Raw genomic sequence first — 16,170 nt, 5'->3', positions numbered from 1 at the left:
CCTCAGCTCTGACAGTGAATGACGCTGACTACAACCAACAGAGAAACGCGAGGCACAGTAAAACCTCGCTGGCAACCTTTTAAAACTGCTGTTGGATAGCTATCAATGTGATCTAACGTCTGATACAAGTTCATCATTATACATGTATGTAACACGACATTTACGTGATCCAGCCACCGTATAAAATACATTTACCGGTCTCTTTTAAAATCTTTCGCCAGCGGATATACGCTCACATTAGCTAGCTTTGTAGCTATCTGTTTTCCGACGTTAGTAACATCTGCTAGTATGAATAGGCAAATATTCATTGACATCATATTTAACGTAAATTAGACTCACCGGTCTGCTACCCTGTTCTATAGTAATGGTATATGGAATAGTGGCATCTTTAAAATATTGTGCTCTTATCCGTGTGAGACCACAATGTAAGCTAGCATGGTAGTTAGCTAGCCATCACTACACAAGTAAAGTAAGATTCCCCCAAAACAAAGAATTTGGACGCTCTATGGTAACCTTTGTTACCCTGATATTGCTCGGCGTACTACATTCCACGCGTTTATTACATGGCAGCGCCACGCTGTGGTTCCTATCTGTGTGTCTCAAATAAGATAGGCTACTTCAGAATGTATTTCAAACAACTGTTTTTATGCCACCTCTTGTCTAAGTATTCAAATATTTAACTGAAATGTTGCAAAGTATCATTCGTGCCCTTGTTCTTCCATAGCAGGCTGGCGTAGGTATTGTTTTATGGGGGACTGAACAATGAGCTTGTTAAAGCCATTCGGTTTAGTTTGGGTTTGTTTTAAGAACAGTTGCGGTCATCATATTGTTTGCAAAGGCCACCCCCCAGAGCAACGTACTCATTTCACAACAATGTAACCACTTTGATATATCTTGCTAATAGTCACTGCAGTTGGATCAGAGTCGAATCTTTATTGGTTACTTCACCAAATGCTTGGAAGATTACGTCACAATATGTATATAGTATCGCATTTATTTTTTTCTATATTACATGAAAACTTTACAGTTTGTATTTCTTCATATACTATATATATATATATTTATATATATTTATATTCCCCTTTGTCAGGAAAGGAAAAGTAGACATCCATACTTTTAAGGGAAGGAATGCTTCTCAGAAAATATTTAAATGCACTTCAAAGAATTAAATACATCCTCATTTAAAAAAAAAAAACACACATCAGGGGCTTACATTGTACAGGATAACTTGAAGGCTCAATACTGATGGTTTCAGGTTTCATTTGTAATGGACATTTAATGCATACAATGAACAAGCATTTTGTAGTCTTCCATTGTTCACTGTTGGGCATAACAGGCGAGTTTGTTGGCATTCCTTTTCAAAAGCCATTGCAGCACAAATCTTCATAGGAAACATAACGAAAGGCATAAATAAAAACAATTTGTAAAGTACAGTCTTCATAGGTGCCATGACCTGATAATTCCATCACAAATTGGACTTAATTCTCTTCAATTAATTTCATTCTGAGGCAACTACAAAATGCCACAAAGCTTTAAAACATTCCCATATATCTTATGTTGAAATCAAGGAGAGGAGGAATGTAAAGAACAGAAATAAAACATTAAACAAAAAAAAAACAAAAAAATCAAATTAAACAAAAAAAATATATATATATTTGGATTCTGCTAATGGATACTCTCATCATCCTTAAGGATAAACAGGAAAAACAGTAGTGTCGGTGTAAGTTTGTCTTTATGGTCAGAGCTGGGGAATATTATGATGTTTAGAGGAAATAGATTACTTAATTCCTCTGATGTCATGAACAAATTTAGATTTTACTGATTCAGGGGGTGTGGTCATTTTAAGCCTCCTCTGTGTACTACGCAAGATAATTACACAAAGCCAGTGATGGTGAGGACCATCATTTAAACCATTCCAAATCAATCTGCCCAAAGAGAGACATTTTGTTATTACATTTGTTGATATCAATTTCAGGCACAAACATGTCTAACAACAGCCACAAACTGCCTAAACAAATAATCCAACAAGATGATATGGTATTTTGTAGTTGCTTTTCCCTCCACTATTTGATTTCCTTGTTTGTTCAGTCTTAAAAGCAGAGAGACAACCATTGACAAAAAAAAAACAAACAAACACAAAAGAAACAAATAGAACAAAATCAAGAACAAACAAAAAAGAACCAACAAACAAAAACCCAGGATACATGACTGTAATAAATTATTATTGTTATAAGATTTCTTTCTCTTGCCACAACAACTTGACAGAGGATGTGCACAGCCAGCGCAGAGCAGAGCAGAGGGCAGAGCCCTACAGTGTCACAGTGTCTCCTGTTCTCCTCTCCTCTCAGTCTACGTTAGCAGGTCAGAGGAGCTGGATGCCAATGACAGCTTTCAGAGTAGCCTCCACCTTCCTCCGGGAAAAAGAAAGAAAACCCCTCCTTAACACCCTTAAAATCCCAGAGTCAACAGTCTCTTCTGCATGTTCCCACTACCCATGCATAGTCTTTTTCCTCAAACCTGGGAGAGGTTGTGCTTGCTCGGTCCCTTTCTTTCATTCTCTCACACACACATCCACACACACACACACACACACACACACACACACACACACACCCTTGGATGTTCAAACATGGGTCTCTACCACTGCCCCATCTGAGAGTTTTCATTTTGAGTCCCTCTGGCCTCCCTCCTGTGCTGGGTTTAGGGTGCAGGCTGAGGGGCGGCAGAGCAGGCCTCTGGGGCGGCGATGTGGAAGACGGAACCGATGCGGAGGAAGAAGCGGCGCAGCACGGCGCGCAGCTCAGGGATCAGGTCGAACTGCATCATCTCACACAGGTGGGGGTAGTAACAGGACGCGTGCGGCTTAAACTGAGGAGGGAGAGAGAAAGATTGACATTAGTCCTAACAGGTGATTCATTAAGGACTTTCTCAGCCAGGCAGCCAACAGTACCCAGACGTCTTAGAATTTTCTAGAAACTTTAGCACAGTAATAACTAGATGCATAACGTCTAAACTAGTTTTAACTGTTTAGTTTGTGTCCACAATTAAATCATTCTTAATTATATGGTCTCTTATTAGTCTTTCATTAGGCTGAGCCACCTTTTGGGGGAAGGAGCCAAGATTATCAGGGGTCCAAGGAAGGTGAAAGAAAACCTTTGACCATTCAAGTGCCTTTTAATTTACCCTCACATCTACCCTTCACCATGAGGCCAGGACAAGCAGGCCTCAAACTGGAACTATAACCAATTCACGGCCCCCTTTACATCCGCAGGAACTGGAGCACAGAGCCTGAAACAGTACCTCAGCACTGCCAAACACATCTGGATGGTGTATGGATGTTTGAAGTTTCATGGATGGGTAAATATGTAAAATACACACACACACACACACACACACACACACACACACACACACACACACACCCACACACCGGAAGCAGGCTATAGAATTTATTTATTTCTCTGTGGCTGCACTAAGACGTCACTGGCACAGATTTTTTTTCCTGCAATTAAATGCAAAAAACATAGGCTCTGGCTAGATCGAGGACAATGGACAAGCCCTGCTTAGGAGGATGCCACTCAAAGTACCCAGAGGCCATTTCTTTTCTGCCTGCGTCAGGCCGGGGTTCTCTTTCACAACTCAAAGGTCAGTTCTGAAACTCGCTGAGCTATCAGCAGTCTCCTTCCTGTTTGAAGACTAAACACTGGTGGGTCCAGGAAGCAAGTTTAATGAAGGGCTCTCCGGGTGGGAATGCACACTTCACAGACCAATCACCATTTCCCCATACGTGCCAGCACACATGCAAACACGGTGGTGGGGTTCCTTTGCAAACTGACGTGAAAGCCAAGTTACAAAAGTTCCTTTTAAAAACACCTTCTTTTTTTTATAACTCATACAAGATGCCACAGTTTATGTAAGGGTGGAAAAGTACATTGATTTTTCACTGCTGTTTAGAAATGTTATTTTATCTGTTAATGTGTGAATGTTTAGATGTTACGGCTGTGGATTGCACTACATTATAAAAGCAATCACAATATGACAGCAATGTGTCACCACCAAAAATGTACATGTATGCATGAATGTCTGTACGTGTGTACCTTATCATCAGGTAGTCGGAGTGTCCTGGTGAGCATCAGAAGCAGCAAGCTGGTCCAGGCCTCTCTGTGACTCTCTGATGTAAGACTGATGAAGTAGCCCAGGGCTTCACCACAGACCCTACATGCACATGAATACACACACACGCACACGCGCACACACACACACACACACACATATTACTAAGCCTCTCAATAAACCATGAAATATTATTGCATCAATGGCCATATCATTTACATAATGCAAAACATACATTGCAGGACAACAGGATATTAAATACAGGATATGAAATACATTTCATTGCAAATATCTGCCTACTGAAGCTAGTCTGGGTCTTGTCTTGGCATACTTGATAAAGCACATTAACTGGTTTCCTTCCTTTTTATTCCACTGTGTTAGCGAAAAAAATGAAGTGATATCATATAAACTCACAGTAGCAAGCGGGTCTGGATGTCTGGCCAGGAATCTTGCAGCTTCTGGTCAGAGTACATGCGGAAGAGGATCCGAAGGCTGCAGGCCAGACTGCTGGTCTCCTGCTTCAGCAGGTTGGGCTTTGACTTGCCCTTAAATCCTGTTGGATGGGTTAGTGGGGTCAGTCATTAAATCTTTAGATATTGTTCTAATATTATGAATAAAAAATGAGTTCTGAGAATCCTGTAGATGGTAACGCAAGATGCTAACTAGACAAAGAACAACTGGTAGACCCCTGTACACACCCCAAAAGGAATGGGTTCAATAACTGGGGAGCCCAAATATGTAATAACGGAATAATGAATAACGGTTAATGTAAAACGACCCTGAGGGTTAATCAGACGTACCTGCCCTCCAGAGTGCCGTCCTCTGCTCGTTGTTGGAGTTAAAGTCTCGGGCAAAAGTGTGGGACTCCAGCAGGCAGTCAAGGAGTTTGAAAAGATGCTGTGATGTCATGTGTTTGTACATGCCCCGATCTGCCTCCCCCGACATCTCCTCTGCCTCCTCCAGTGAATCCCTCTGTAGGGGTTAAGAGATCGCATACATGTTCTATTTGATTCTTTTCTATTCTACCACACAGGTACATTCATGTATAAATTCACATGTACAATGAATTCGAGTTAATTTTGTCAAATAAAAAACATGATTAAACATGTAATGCAATCCATCCTTTTTTCCAATCTATTATAAGTTTAGTACAAGACAACATCGATATGTTAGATAGTACATTGTTAGAAGGTACTGAATATGCTACGGTAGTTTCTCTCGGGACGCAGACCTGTGCTGCTGCCAGATTCTCAGCATCCTCCTTCTTGCTAGTGGTTGGGTAGAAGACGATGTTGTCTATGGTCTGAATCAGTTCCAGCTGGACCACACACTTGATGAGGAGACCAGCAAAGAGTTTCTGGTCAGATACCCCTGCAACAGAGTTCAAGCAAACAATGACTGAGCAATTGTATACACAGAGGGAAAATGTAAATTAAGACAGAGACCATAAAGATGACTAAGATGTGGGAAGCAGATAGATGAAAAAGGAAAAGAATAGAAAGGGAGATATTCTTCAACTTCACAAAGGCTACGGACAGCTAAGGACATTCAGATAGTGGATAGAGAGAGAGGTGAATGAGGACAAAGAGTGCGAGATACTCTCAAACTTCATTCAGTTTATGGACAGCTGCAGAGTGTGGTAAAGGACTTAGGGGACAGAGAGAATAGGAGAACGAGGATGTGGTAAGGGACTTAGGGGACAGAGAGAATAGGAGAACGAGGATGTGGTAAGGGACTTAGGGGACAGAGAGAAAAGGAGAACGGGGGTGTGGTAAGGGACTTAGGGGACAGAGAGAAAAGGAGAACGGGGGTGTGGTAAGGGACTTAGGGGACAGAGAGAAAAGGAGAACGGGGGTGTGGTAAGGGACTTAGGGGACAGAGAGAAAAGGAGAACGGGGGTGTGGTAAGGGACTTAGGGGACAGAGAGAAAGGGAGTATAAGGGTGTGGTCGATGGCTTACTGGTGTGGGACTTGTCCTTCCAGGTCTCATCACTGGCGTTGGACATCTGACTCTGTCCACGTTCTGACAACGTCCTTTCAAAGCTGCATTGGGACAGGGAGTCTACGTCCACATCCTGCGTGCACACACACCCACACAGACACACACAGCAGAACAAATCATACATGAGGTATTGGGACAGACCATGCGATAAACAAATGGAAGCAGTGTTGTAACTTCAATCATTAGTTTCTCAAACCCAGACATCAAGTAATAACAGTATGTAGGTGGTATTGATGTCATTCTGGGTGTGACTGGGTGTATTGGTCTCTGGTCTGAGTGATAGTGTGTGTGTGTAGACAAGTGTAATATTTTGTCTGAGTGTATATGTATGTGTGTGTGTGTGTGTGTGTAGGCAAGTGTGATATTTTGCCTGTGTAATGGTGAAATATTGTTCTCTCACCATGTGTTTCCCATCTCCCACCTCCTCTTCCTGCCCTGCAGGTCGCCATGTCAACAAGCTAGTGGGAAAGTAATTTCAAACACTCATAAGTATTGCTGAACATTGCTGTCAACAGATGCTCTTTAAACATTAGCGGAGTCATAAAAAAAAAACGCTTGCAAATATTCATTATTTTCCCACAATGAACTCTTAGAAACTTTGAAATGCAATGCAGCTGGGTGTTAAGCTCTAGTTCTTGACACAGAACAAAACCAGCCCTCTAGACATGCATGAACTAATGGTTCTATCTTACGCATGAGGGCAGGTGGTCTGGAAGATCTCCAGCATGCAGGTACAGGTGACATTCCAAACGTCAGGACTAAACTTCTCCCCGTTCAGGATCACCAGGTTCTCCAGGCAATTGGTTCCTGACCGAGCCAGCTGTTCATTATCTGCAGGGGGAAGAATCTGGATTAGTTACTCTCCACATGCAACTGAAGTGTAGATCCTTTCCTGTATGCAGTAGCTCCCCACTGGGCCAATGAAAAGGACCATTTCATACACACTCACTCCACATTGGAAGGAAATCATTGCTATGTATGTATGTTGTCGCTGATATGGTCAAATTTGTATATTTGAGGTTCACAAAAAAACCTTGGAACTGGACAGTGACTGTTCTGAAGCACTTCCCTGTAAGGTGAAGACGTGCAAGGTGATGGGCCCAGTGAACAGCAGGAAGTACTAGGGTTAGTGATGGCATGGGCGTACCTTGTTTGACACACCACTGGAGCTGGGTGAAGAGATCTTCAAGCAAAATCTCGCTGAGCGGCTCGTAGAACTGTGTGAACACGTCACAGATGGCGTACAGGGCGTGGTTGCAGGTCGTGGTCATCCACTCTGTCTTCTACAATTTCAAAAGGGGATAAAAGCAGTAAAAAGTTAAAGCAAAAGTGAAAATACAAAGCTTTGGGGTGCTCTAGACTTCACAGCAAACCCATGGTCCAGGAAAAGTGGCACTTCTAAAGTGAACAGAGTGAAACACCTCAGAAACTTTACTCTAACTCTCTCTGATCACTGATCTCACCTCCGTTTGTTGCTCTGGCAGCTTCATGTTGTCAAAGATGCGGAAGATGATGCGGAAGAGGTCGTGCCACCAGTGCTTCTCGAAGGTGTCACCATAGCTCTTCATTATCTCAAACATAACCGTCAGACCCCTGCAACACACACACACACACACACACACACACACACACACACACACACACACACACACACACACACACACACATTCACAATTCTAAACGATCCATATTTATGATTCAAAACATTGACATAAATTTCAATGTCAAAAAGACACACACACATATAGGACATTATGACCCACAACACAAATTCAGTCATATTACTAGGGCCCAAGGCACACTTTCTGAATGCCCTGTAGAATGCAGATACGCGTCATATTCCCTCACCTAGTCCGCACATCCAGTTTGCAGCGGTTGATGATGCAGGAGAGCTCAAACAGGATGGGAAACCAGCCTCGCACCCACGCCCGGTCACCAGGGGCCACGTTCATGTCGTCACTGGTGTACTCCCTCAGAGCCTACGACGGCAATGCAATCATGAGATCACTGCTCATCTGTACAAATTACACTTATTCATTTGTATTATTCTGTTTCTGACTTATCTCAATTAATGTCTCAAGTGCTATGTGCTCAAGTGTATTTCTCCTGTACTCCTCACAACATGCCTTTATGTGGATGAGGGGCCCCTCTATTTCAAAAGGGGCTTTTCAAGGGAACGTTAAAGTAAAGATGTTCTGTTTTATAGTGGTTAGGCTGTGCTGTTCACCTGTGGCCGGTCAGACACGTATTTGGCGCAGTGGCGGATGAGGCGGATGGCCTCCATGCTGGTGTCTGGAAACGCGGCGTTGCACACAAACTCTGACAGACACTTCACTGCATCCTGGAACGAGTCGATCGCCGCCGCAAAGTGTTGCTGAAAGGTGTTCGCTGAGGAAAGAGGAGGGCAAGAGACAGCGTGACGAAGGGACAGAGAGGAAGACGCCGTTTCCTGTGACTATTGTCAAGGTATAGCCACACAAAGTCAAGACACGTCAATTATCAGGAAGGAGTAGTACTGAGAAAACATACAACTTTAATACGAAGTATATTTAATGACAAAAGGATCCAACCAATTACGATTTTCATTATGCAATGCATCACTTGCTCTGTTTTAGTTCAGAAACTTTCCGGCAACTTTCTGGTACATACACATTTTTAATGAGCTAAAAAGAACTGATAGGGCTTTTTATTTACATGGGATGAGGGGTAACTTACTGACTATGTGTCCGGTGGTCTGGAAGGCAAGCTCCACGATGGTCTCGTCGTGGTCGGAGGCGGCCTGGTGGAACACGGAGAAGATGTTTTTCCAGCCGGAGCGGATGTTGGCGGCCTGAGAGTTCACCATCTGTGCCACACAACGTATCACCATGTCCCTGATGGTGGGGGACCTGCAGGGAAAAACATGACACAAAAGCTCAATTAGGAAAGTCCATTAGCTTTATTTCATGGTTACGTTCATAGAACACCTCCACTGTTTATATGCTCTCCATCTTGAGAACTTTCTACAAACTCAATTTCACTCTTTCAAGTTTTCCTCTCTTTATTCCCCCGCATTAAATGGCGGCCCAGCTATCACAATGTGTGTCTACTTTTGTCATTTTTCCTTCGACATACCTGTTCTTCTTCATGATATGTTCGAATGGCCGCAGGAAATCCTTCTGGAAGCGGAAGTTAGCAAGTTCTCCTTTTTCAAGGAATTTCATAGAGAGCTGCCTCAAGGAATCAACAGCAAAGATGGCGACATCCTCATTGGGGTTACAGCCAACCTGCCGAGAGAGTCAATACAAGTACCCGTTCCTGTCAAAGAGTGAAGGGTAGTCTTGCATGTGAACACATGAAACATGCCTGACAGTAAGGTTAGGAGCTCAGTTCCTCAAGACGACATGTTTTCCTTCATGGTCTACCTACTATGGCAGTACACCACAACAGGGAAACCTGAAACAGTCTACTCGCAATGGTAGGCTGTAGGTGCTTTTCCACAGCAGGAACTCGCAGGAAAAAATAAATTATCGGTTACATAGTTAGCTTGATGAGGTTAGTCACTGAATGAACACAAACAAAATATCAGCTGAAGTATAGGCTTTAATAAATCATACTGGTGCTGGTTTATTCATTTTTCAATTAATTATGAATGCCATGAATGTCATGAGGCCTTTTAATCGAGTGTTAGCAACTTTGTAGTGAAATTCCACAGTCTAGTAAACTCTCTGCTTTAACGTCTATTTCAACAGTCTAGAAACTCTCTGCTTTAACGTCTAATGTTGGTGCCGCCTCACAAGAAACATATAATTTCTTTATTGTGCTTGAAATTGACGTTGAGCGAGGAGCAAAATATTAGGCTACGTCGCTTATGTGTCCGTAGTTGGAAACAGGAAGGCTGAATGGACTGTTCCGGTACACATTCCATCTGGGAATTGGCCCCGAGTTCCTGCAGTGGAAAAGCGCCTTATACTAATGTAAACAATGTCACCAGAACCTGGGAGCCACCTGCACGGATGATAGTAAATATAACAACAGGCCATGTCTGTGTCCTTGAAAAGATTCCCACCTGATCTAGCTATTGAGATTGTGCTAGTGCGGCCAGCAGTACCTTATTGAAGTGATCTCCAATGACCTGCCAGATGCGGGACCACTGGAGTCTGATGCGGTTCATGTTGTAGTAGGAGATCTCCACGATCTTCTGCAAGCTGAACATGCGCGGCTGGTGAGCCGAGGCCAGCTCGTCCATGGAGACGGCACACAGCCAACGCACAAAGTCAACTGCAGGGGCAAAGGGACACGCCAGTAAATACACAAGGACATATACACATCACACAAAGGCTAGATGAACGAGGCTCGAATGAGAGCACTTATAAATAATACATTCATACAGAAATAGAGTTGTTTATGCATGATTTTTATACATATAACGTATTAAAACGTTATTAAATATCTCCTTTTCAGTATTACATTTTTTGAGTATGATTTCATTTTTAATGTGTTATTTGTGTGTTCATAAACCCACACATACCAATAGCATTTCCATCCAGCCTCGTTGAACCAGTGAAAATCCTTCAAGTGGAAAAGAAAAAGCATTATTGATCTCATGCGGAGAAAACACAGCAGCTTTCTCCAATAGTAGAGAGAGATTTGAATTACCGGTCCACAGCTACCACAACACTCTGAGAACTGGTCTCTCCGACTGATTCCTGAATGTGGGCCATCTGACGTCTGTCTTGACCTCCCACCAGAGTTCCTGTGAACGAACAAACAAATTAACAAACGAACACACACACACACACACACACACACACACACACACACACACACACACACACACACACACACACACACACACACACACATGGCAGCATCAGAAAATATCACAATTTCAACACTCCCTCTGAATGTCCCTTGCACTGTAATATAAAACCTTTTCCCATACCATAGACATACACTAAAACTGTGGCTGTTTTGTCATAGTGTCGAAACATACATAATGCATACAAACACTTCTCACAGCTTACAGCTAACAGCTTAGGTCTAGCTGGTCTATGTGGCCTCTGGGGAAACCTACCCAGCCCTAAAGGCATGAACTCCTCACTGCCGGAGGGGAAGCCCTTGATGCTGCCCTCCCGGTCCCGCACCACACCAGAGATGTAGCGCGTCTTCACCCCCGTGCCGATCAGCTGGGCCAGTTCCAGCTGGCTAATACAGCGCAGGATCTGCAGCGGGGCAAGAGATGAGAGGAACATGAAGTAAGATGGGCACAGGGGAGCTTCAAAAGATAATACACTCATTTTGAGGCAAATGTAAATAATAAATGTATTATTTGAGTAAATAATAATCTCACACAAACACACAATATATGTACATTAAAGACTACCTTTAAGAAAAAAGAGCATATATCCTAATTCCTCAAAACTCAATAATCCAAACTACTGTACACAGGTCATCACTGGGCATCACTGCAAACTGTGCAATAAAGCAAGGCGTGCATCAGAACAGTGTGTTTTTAAAGTCAAAGTCAAAGTCAAAGTATTTTTATTTGTCACATACATATATAGGTAGCCTATAAGTGTAGTGAAATGCTTGTTCCACTGACTCCAAAACTGTGCAAATTAATAAATAAAAGAAGAAGGAAAGAAAGAACTGTCCAAAGTGCAAAGTGTTAAGGCTATGTGCTGGTGCTCCGACCACAATCCTCATTTAAAATCCTGACAGCCTGGGGGTAAAAACTTTTCCGCATTCTTTCAGTACTGGCCTTGAGGCAGCGGTAACGCTTCCCAGACCGCATGATGGAGAAGAGGCAGTTGTTGGGGTGACTGGGATCCTTGATAATGTTCCTTGCTCTTGACTTACATCTCTTGGTATAAATGTCTTCTAGGTTGGGTAGGGCACTCATAACGGTTCGTTCAGCTGATCTCACCACTCTCTTTAGGGCTTTACGGTCTAATGCAGTGCTGTTCCCGTACCAAGTTGTTATATTCCCGGTGACAATACTTTCGATGGTGGTTCTATAAAAGTTCTTCATAAGCTGTTGAGGTAACTTAAAGTACTTGAGGCGTCTGCGGTGGAACAGACGCTGATGCCCCTTTCCCACCAATGAATGTATATTCTTGGTCCAAGTCAGGTCCTCAGTAATATGGACACCAAGATATTTAAAACTCTCTACCCTTTCCACCTGAGTGTCATTGATCATAAGAGGTTGGTAAATCTTGTGCTGATCACGTCTGAAATCTATGATCATCTCTTTGGTCTTGTTTACATTTAAGAGGAGGTTGTTTTCCTTGCACCAGTAGGATAGTATGTCTACTTCACTCATGTAAGCCTGCTCGTTGTTCTTTGAAATGAGACCAACTACTGCTGTGTCATCAGCAAACTTGACAATGATGTTAGAGTCATGTACTGCTGTGCAATCATATGTGTAGAGGGAATACAACAATGGACTTAAAACACATCCTTGAGGCGCTCCTGTATTAAGGGTAAGGGATGAAGAGGTGTAACTACCCACCCGCACGGCCTGGGGTCTACCAGTCAAGAAGTTGAAAATCCATTTACACAGAGATGAGTTTTTATATACCTACACCTGAATATATATGTAAGGGATAATGTATTGTCCGGAGGTCATTCTCCAAAAATAATTCCCGACAGGGCAAACAACACCCCGACGCGCAGCCGAGGGTGTTGTTTCGTCATGAAGGGAATTATTTTCGGAGAATGACCGACGGACAATACATTATCCCGCTTATTATATGTTAACTTGCCAAAAACGATAGAAGACATTCGTCCAACATACCTCTTTTTAATGATTTAGTTGCCATTTCAAGAGTCCCGTTTAGAAATAAATAGTTCTTCAAGAAAATAGAACTTTGAAGTTTCAGGTGTTGCATAGCAACCCATTACTTGCTGACTTCAAATTACTGTCTACTGTTGCGTTAAAATGACTGGCCTTCTGGCGGAATGATATGAAAGATGTGAATTAGAAGTACAAAACCCGTTGCCAATGACAGCGGTCTTTATCTTTTCGCAGCGGTATGTTATCAGGAATTAATGTGACCTATGACGTAGGGATGGCCCATTCAAATCAACGGTACTTTTTGGAACATTCTGAAGAGCCGTATAATAAATATATATAACACCTTAAATGCCTTTCAATATTGTCCTTAGACCCAGGGCACTTTGCCCTTAGACCCACAGCAGACACAGGGCTCTGGCACTGACCTCATGCCAGGAGTTGCCCAGGTGGTTTCCGTCGGTGTGTGCCACGGTGATGAGGGTCTTGATGGTGTCGATGTTTTTCTGCTTCATCTCGGTTATGCTGGAGCTGGCCGTGAGCAGTGTGAAGCGAGCCAGGGCCTGGATGTAGGCATCCCGCTCCAGCTGAGCATAGAGGCAAAGGGGTCACACCGTCAGACACAGTCAGATGCCAGATACAAGCAGGCACACAGACAGAAACCGACAAACAGACAGACAGACAAGTCATGGACGTAATAGTCATATGCTGGTCTTCAGATATGTTGTGCTGATCCATCTATGGCTATTTCTTCTCTAAAAGAGGTTTCTGCTCCCCTTAAAAGGCTATGGGTTGGGAATCAAGGCACTTCACAGCAGCAATAAGTGAAGGAATATTTCTGCTGGTATCGAAACCTGGTTCAAAACCTGCACTGGTTAAGTGAAAGCAGCAATATTGACACTAAAGTAGACATTCGGTCTGATGGTTCTGTAAGCTTTGGCAGCAGCGTGGATACTTCCTGCTGACCTGCATGTTGAAGATACAGGCGATCCTGATGGCACAGCGGATTCCCTCCAGGCACAAGCACGCCACCTCCTGGTCATCACAGTCCTGCAGCCCAACACTAAACGCAGCCAGTAGAGGGGTCCAGGCCAGCTGTACAAGGACACACACACACACACACACACACACACACACACACACACACACACACACACAAAGAGAGAAATTGTCAGTATACCCTCTGTGGCATCCAAAACTATCCACTGTGAGTTTATTGCCAGATTTTTAAATCTACAAAAACTGAAACAGGGCTCTAAAAAAAAGGGAGGGGTGCTGAAGACTCTCTGACTGAACGAACAGAAACGGTAGCCTGCAGTGTTTCCTTGAATGAATAAGTTGTATTTGAAGTGAGTGCATGTGTGTCACCTTGAACATGGGCCTGACGTGCTCCAGGTGGGTGGCGCTGAAGAAGGGTGCCTGGGCGTGGCTCACCGCCTCCATCAGGGCTTTGGCTGTCTTGGCCATCTGTTCCATCTCCATATTATACAGCAGCCGTCTCTGCTTCTCACTGGCCACATCTGTCACAAGCCAAATTATGTCACATGATTGACCATCAAAATCCAATAACATGTTCCATGTAGGAGCAACTACAACACCATGACTGATATAATAGCCATTGCCTACAATATTTCATGTCACTGGTGTGGAAGAGGTTGTCAATGAGTCTCATTTGACTCCTGATACATTTTCCACCTTAACTCAATCTCCCGTCTCCCCATCTGCCTACACCGTCCTCAAATAAGACACGTAAGCCTTGTCTTAGCACATTGCAGCATTTACTCACTTGATTTGTTGGACTTGGGCGTGATTGAGTACTCTTTGCTCTCCTTCATGCGGATCTTCTTCCCTGCGATCTCGTCATAGATGGAGGACAGGTACTCCTCCGGCAGGTCCTTGCTGTCGTTGATCCCCCGGTTCATTTTGATGTACTGCTCTTTGGTCATCTTATTTTTTACCTAGATGGAAAATATAGAAGAAAAATATTTCAAACAATAATAATAAAAAAACATTATAGTTCTGATGGTAGACCATAGTGGTTTGAAGAATGACTGTAAAAAAGGTTGAAATGGCAGAAAGTTCTGGAAGCAGTATTAGGACAGCGTGTGGGATATGGCATAGAACACTGGACCCAGGTGAAGCAGGGGGACAGACAATCACCTGTGGACTGTGGAGGTCAGTGGTGAGCATTATGATGGAGTAGGCCAGCACATACGCCGTGTCAGCACTGGCAAACAGTGTCTGCCTGCACGGGGAGAAGAGGAAGAGAAAGAGGAGGAGGAGGAGGTCAGTCCCCTTTCCTACTTAGCCAATCTTAGTTTCTTATAATGTCTTTGCATATACTGTTATGTAGTCTTTTATCTGTATTAACAACCAGCACATAATAGTGTGTCCTCTTATCTTTTATTCAGTCACTTACCCCTGATTGCACTCTAAGTAACGTGCGGCAAACTTCTCCATAAGTCTGTCGATTTTCTGGGCCTCTCCGGGGAGCCTGAAGCCCTCCAGGAAGGCCCTGAGAGCGGACACAAAGTCTCTGCCACAGAAGTCCAGCTGGTCCACATAGCAGTACATCGTCTCCTTGTTGAAGCGCACATTCTCCCCCAAGAACTCTCCCACTTGAGTCTGCCGATAGAAAGGTCATAGGTCACTCAGGAGGTCACTCAGGAGTCTGTCTGAGGTGAGCAAAGGCTAAATAACACATGCCGGCTGAGTTGACTCACTGTGTCTAAGCGTTCCTCTTGGTGGAGAAATTGGGCTATGTCTTCTGGGGTAGTTCCCAGCATGCCTTGCTCTTGCAGGTACTGGATCCCTCTCTTAGGTTTTTTATTGAAGCTGCCCAGAAAATTAAAAAAAGCGAATGATGAGAACAGGAACACAGGTGGTAATAGATAACAGAGACCATAAATAATTAATAATTACTTAATATAATAATGAATTAATCAGCAGCAAGATACACACTGTAGAACCAGACCGATACCTAGAAGAATGCATACACACACATACATACATACACACACACTCACAGCTCAATGCCGTGCTCAATGATCTCTTTCTGCTGCTTGATGACCTCGTACTGCTCAGGGTGGTCTGGCTGGGAGGACTGCACACTGGAGGAGACTGTGGAGTCTAGGGAGCTGACGCTGTCCCTTCGGCCTGCCAGGTGATCCGGAAGCTTCACCTCCCCACCCTCACCTTCTGCAGAGCGCTCCTGACCTGCAGCCACAAACACAGACACAGACACACAGACAGACACAGACACACAGACAGACACACACAC

At 43.6% G+C, this 16,170-nt stretch overlaps 1 protein-coding gene across 1 annotated transcript in view; it reads right to left on the bottom strand.

The window, feature by feature from the left end:
* Nucleotides 1-1,051: 1,051 nt before the first annotated feature.
* Nucleotides 1,052-16,170, bottom strand: part of arfgef2 (ADP-ribosylation factor guanine nucleotide-exchange factor 2 (brefeldin A-inhibited)) — a gene marked incomplete at its 5' end in the record, with an annotated part of 25,589 nt that continues 10,470 nt past the window's right edge. Inside the window, 26 exons of the mRNA XM_080854284.1 lie at nt 1,052-2,868; nt 4,098-4,215; nt 4,528-4,666; nt 4,914-5,085; nt 5,345-5,484; nt 6,074-6,188; nt 6,516-6,573; nt 6,808-6,946; nt 7,263-7,398; nt 7,579-7,708; nt 7,964-8,094; nt 8,343-8,503; nt 8,831-9,003; nt 9,230-9,381; nt 10,206-10,375; nt 10,626-10,666; nt 10,754-10,850; nt 11,172-11,319; nt 13,319-13,477; nt 13,857-13,985; nt 14,259-14,410; nt 14,677-14,848; nt 15,051-15,135; nt 15,310-15,515; nt 15,614-15,725; nt 15,917-16,106. Of these exons, the coding sequence (XP_080710410.1) occupies nt 2,701-2,868; nt 4,098-4,215; nt 4,528-4,666; nt 4,914-5,085; nt 5,345-5,484; nt 6,074-6,188; nt 6,516-6,573; nt 6,808-6,946; nt 7,263-7,398; nt 7,579-7,708; nt 7,964-8,094; nt 8,343-8,503; nt 8,831-9,003; nt 9,230-9,381; nt 10,206-10,375; nt 10,626-10,666; nt 10,754-10,850; nt 11,172-11,319; nt 13,319-13,477; nt 13,857-13,985; nt 14,259-14,410; nt 14,677-14,848; nt 15,051-15,135; nt 15,310-15,515; nt 15,614-15,725; nt 15,917-16,106 (3,593 nt within the window). The 3' untranslated portion in view covers nt 1,052-2,700. The remainder of the gene's footprint in view (nt 2,869-4,097; nt 4,216-4,527; nt 4,667-4,913; nt 5,086-5,344; nt 5,485-6,073; nt 6,189-6,515; nt 6,574-6,807; nt 6,947-7,262; nt 7,399-7,578; nt 7,709-7,963; nt 8,095-8,342; nt 8,504-8,830; nt 9,004-9,229; nt 9,382-10,205; nt 10,376-10,625; nt 10,667-10,753; nt 10,851-11,171; nt 11,320-13,318; nt 13,478-13,856; nt 13,986-14,258; nt 14,411-14,676; nt 14,849-15,050; nt 15,136-15,309; nt 15,516-15,613; nt 15,726-15,916; nt 16,107-16,170) is intronic.

Source organism: Sprattus sprattus (assembly GCF_963457725.1).
Source record: "Sprattus sprattus genome assembly, chromosome: 16".
Classification (NCBI taxonomy): Eukaryota; Metazoa; Chordata; class Actinopteri; order Clupeiformes; family Clupeidae; genus Sprattus; species Sprattus sprattus.
The sequence above is the reverse complement of the archived record's forward strand: the minus strand, read 5'-3'. Positions and strand labels throughout refer to the sequence as shown.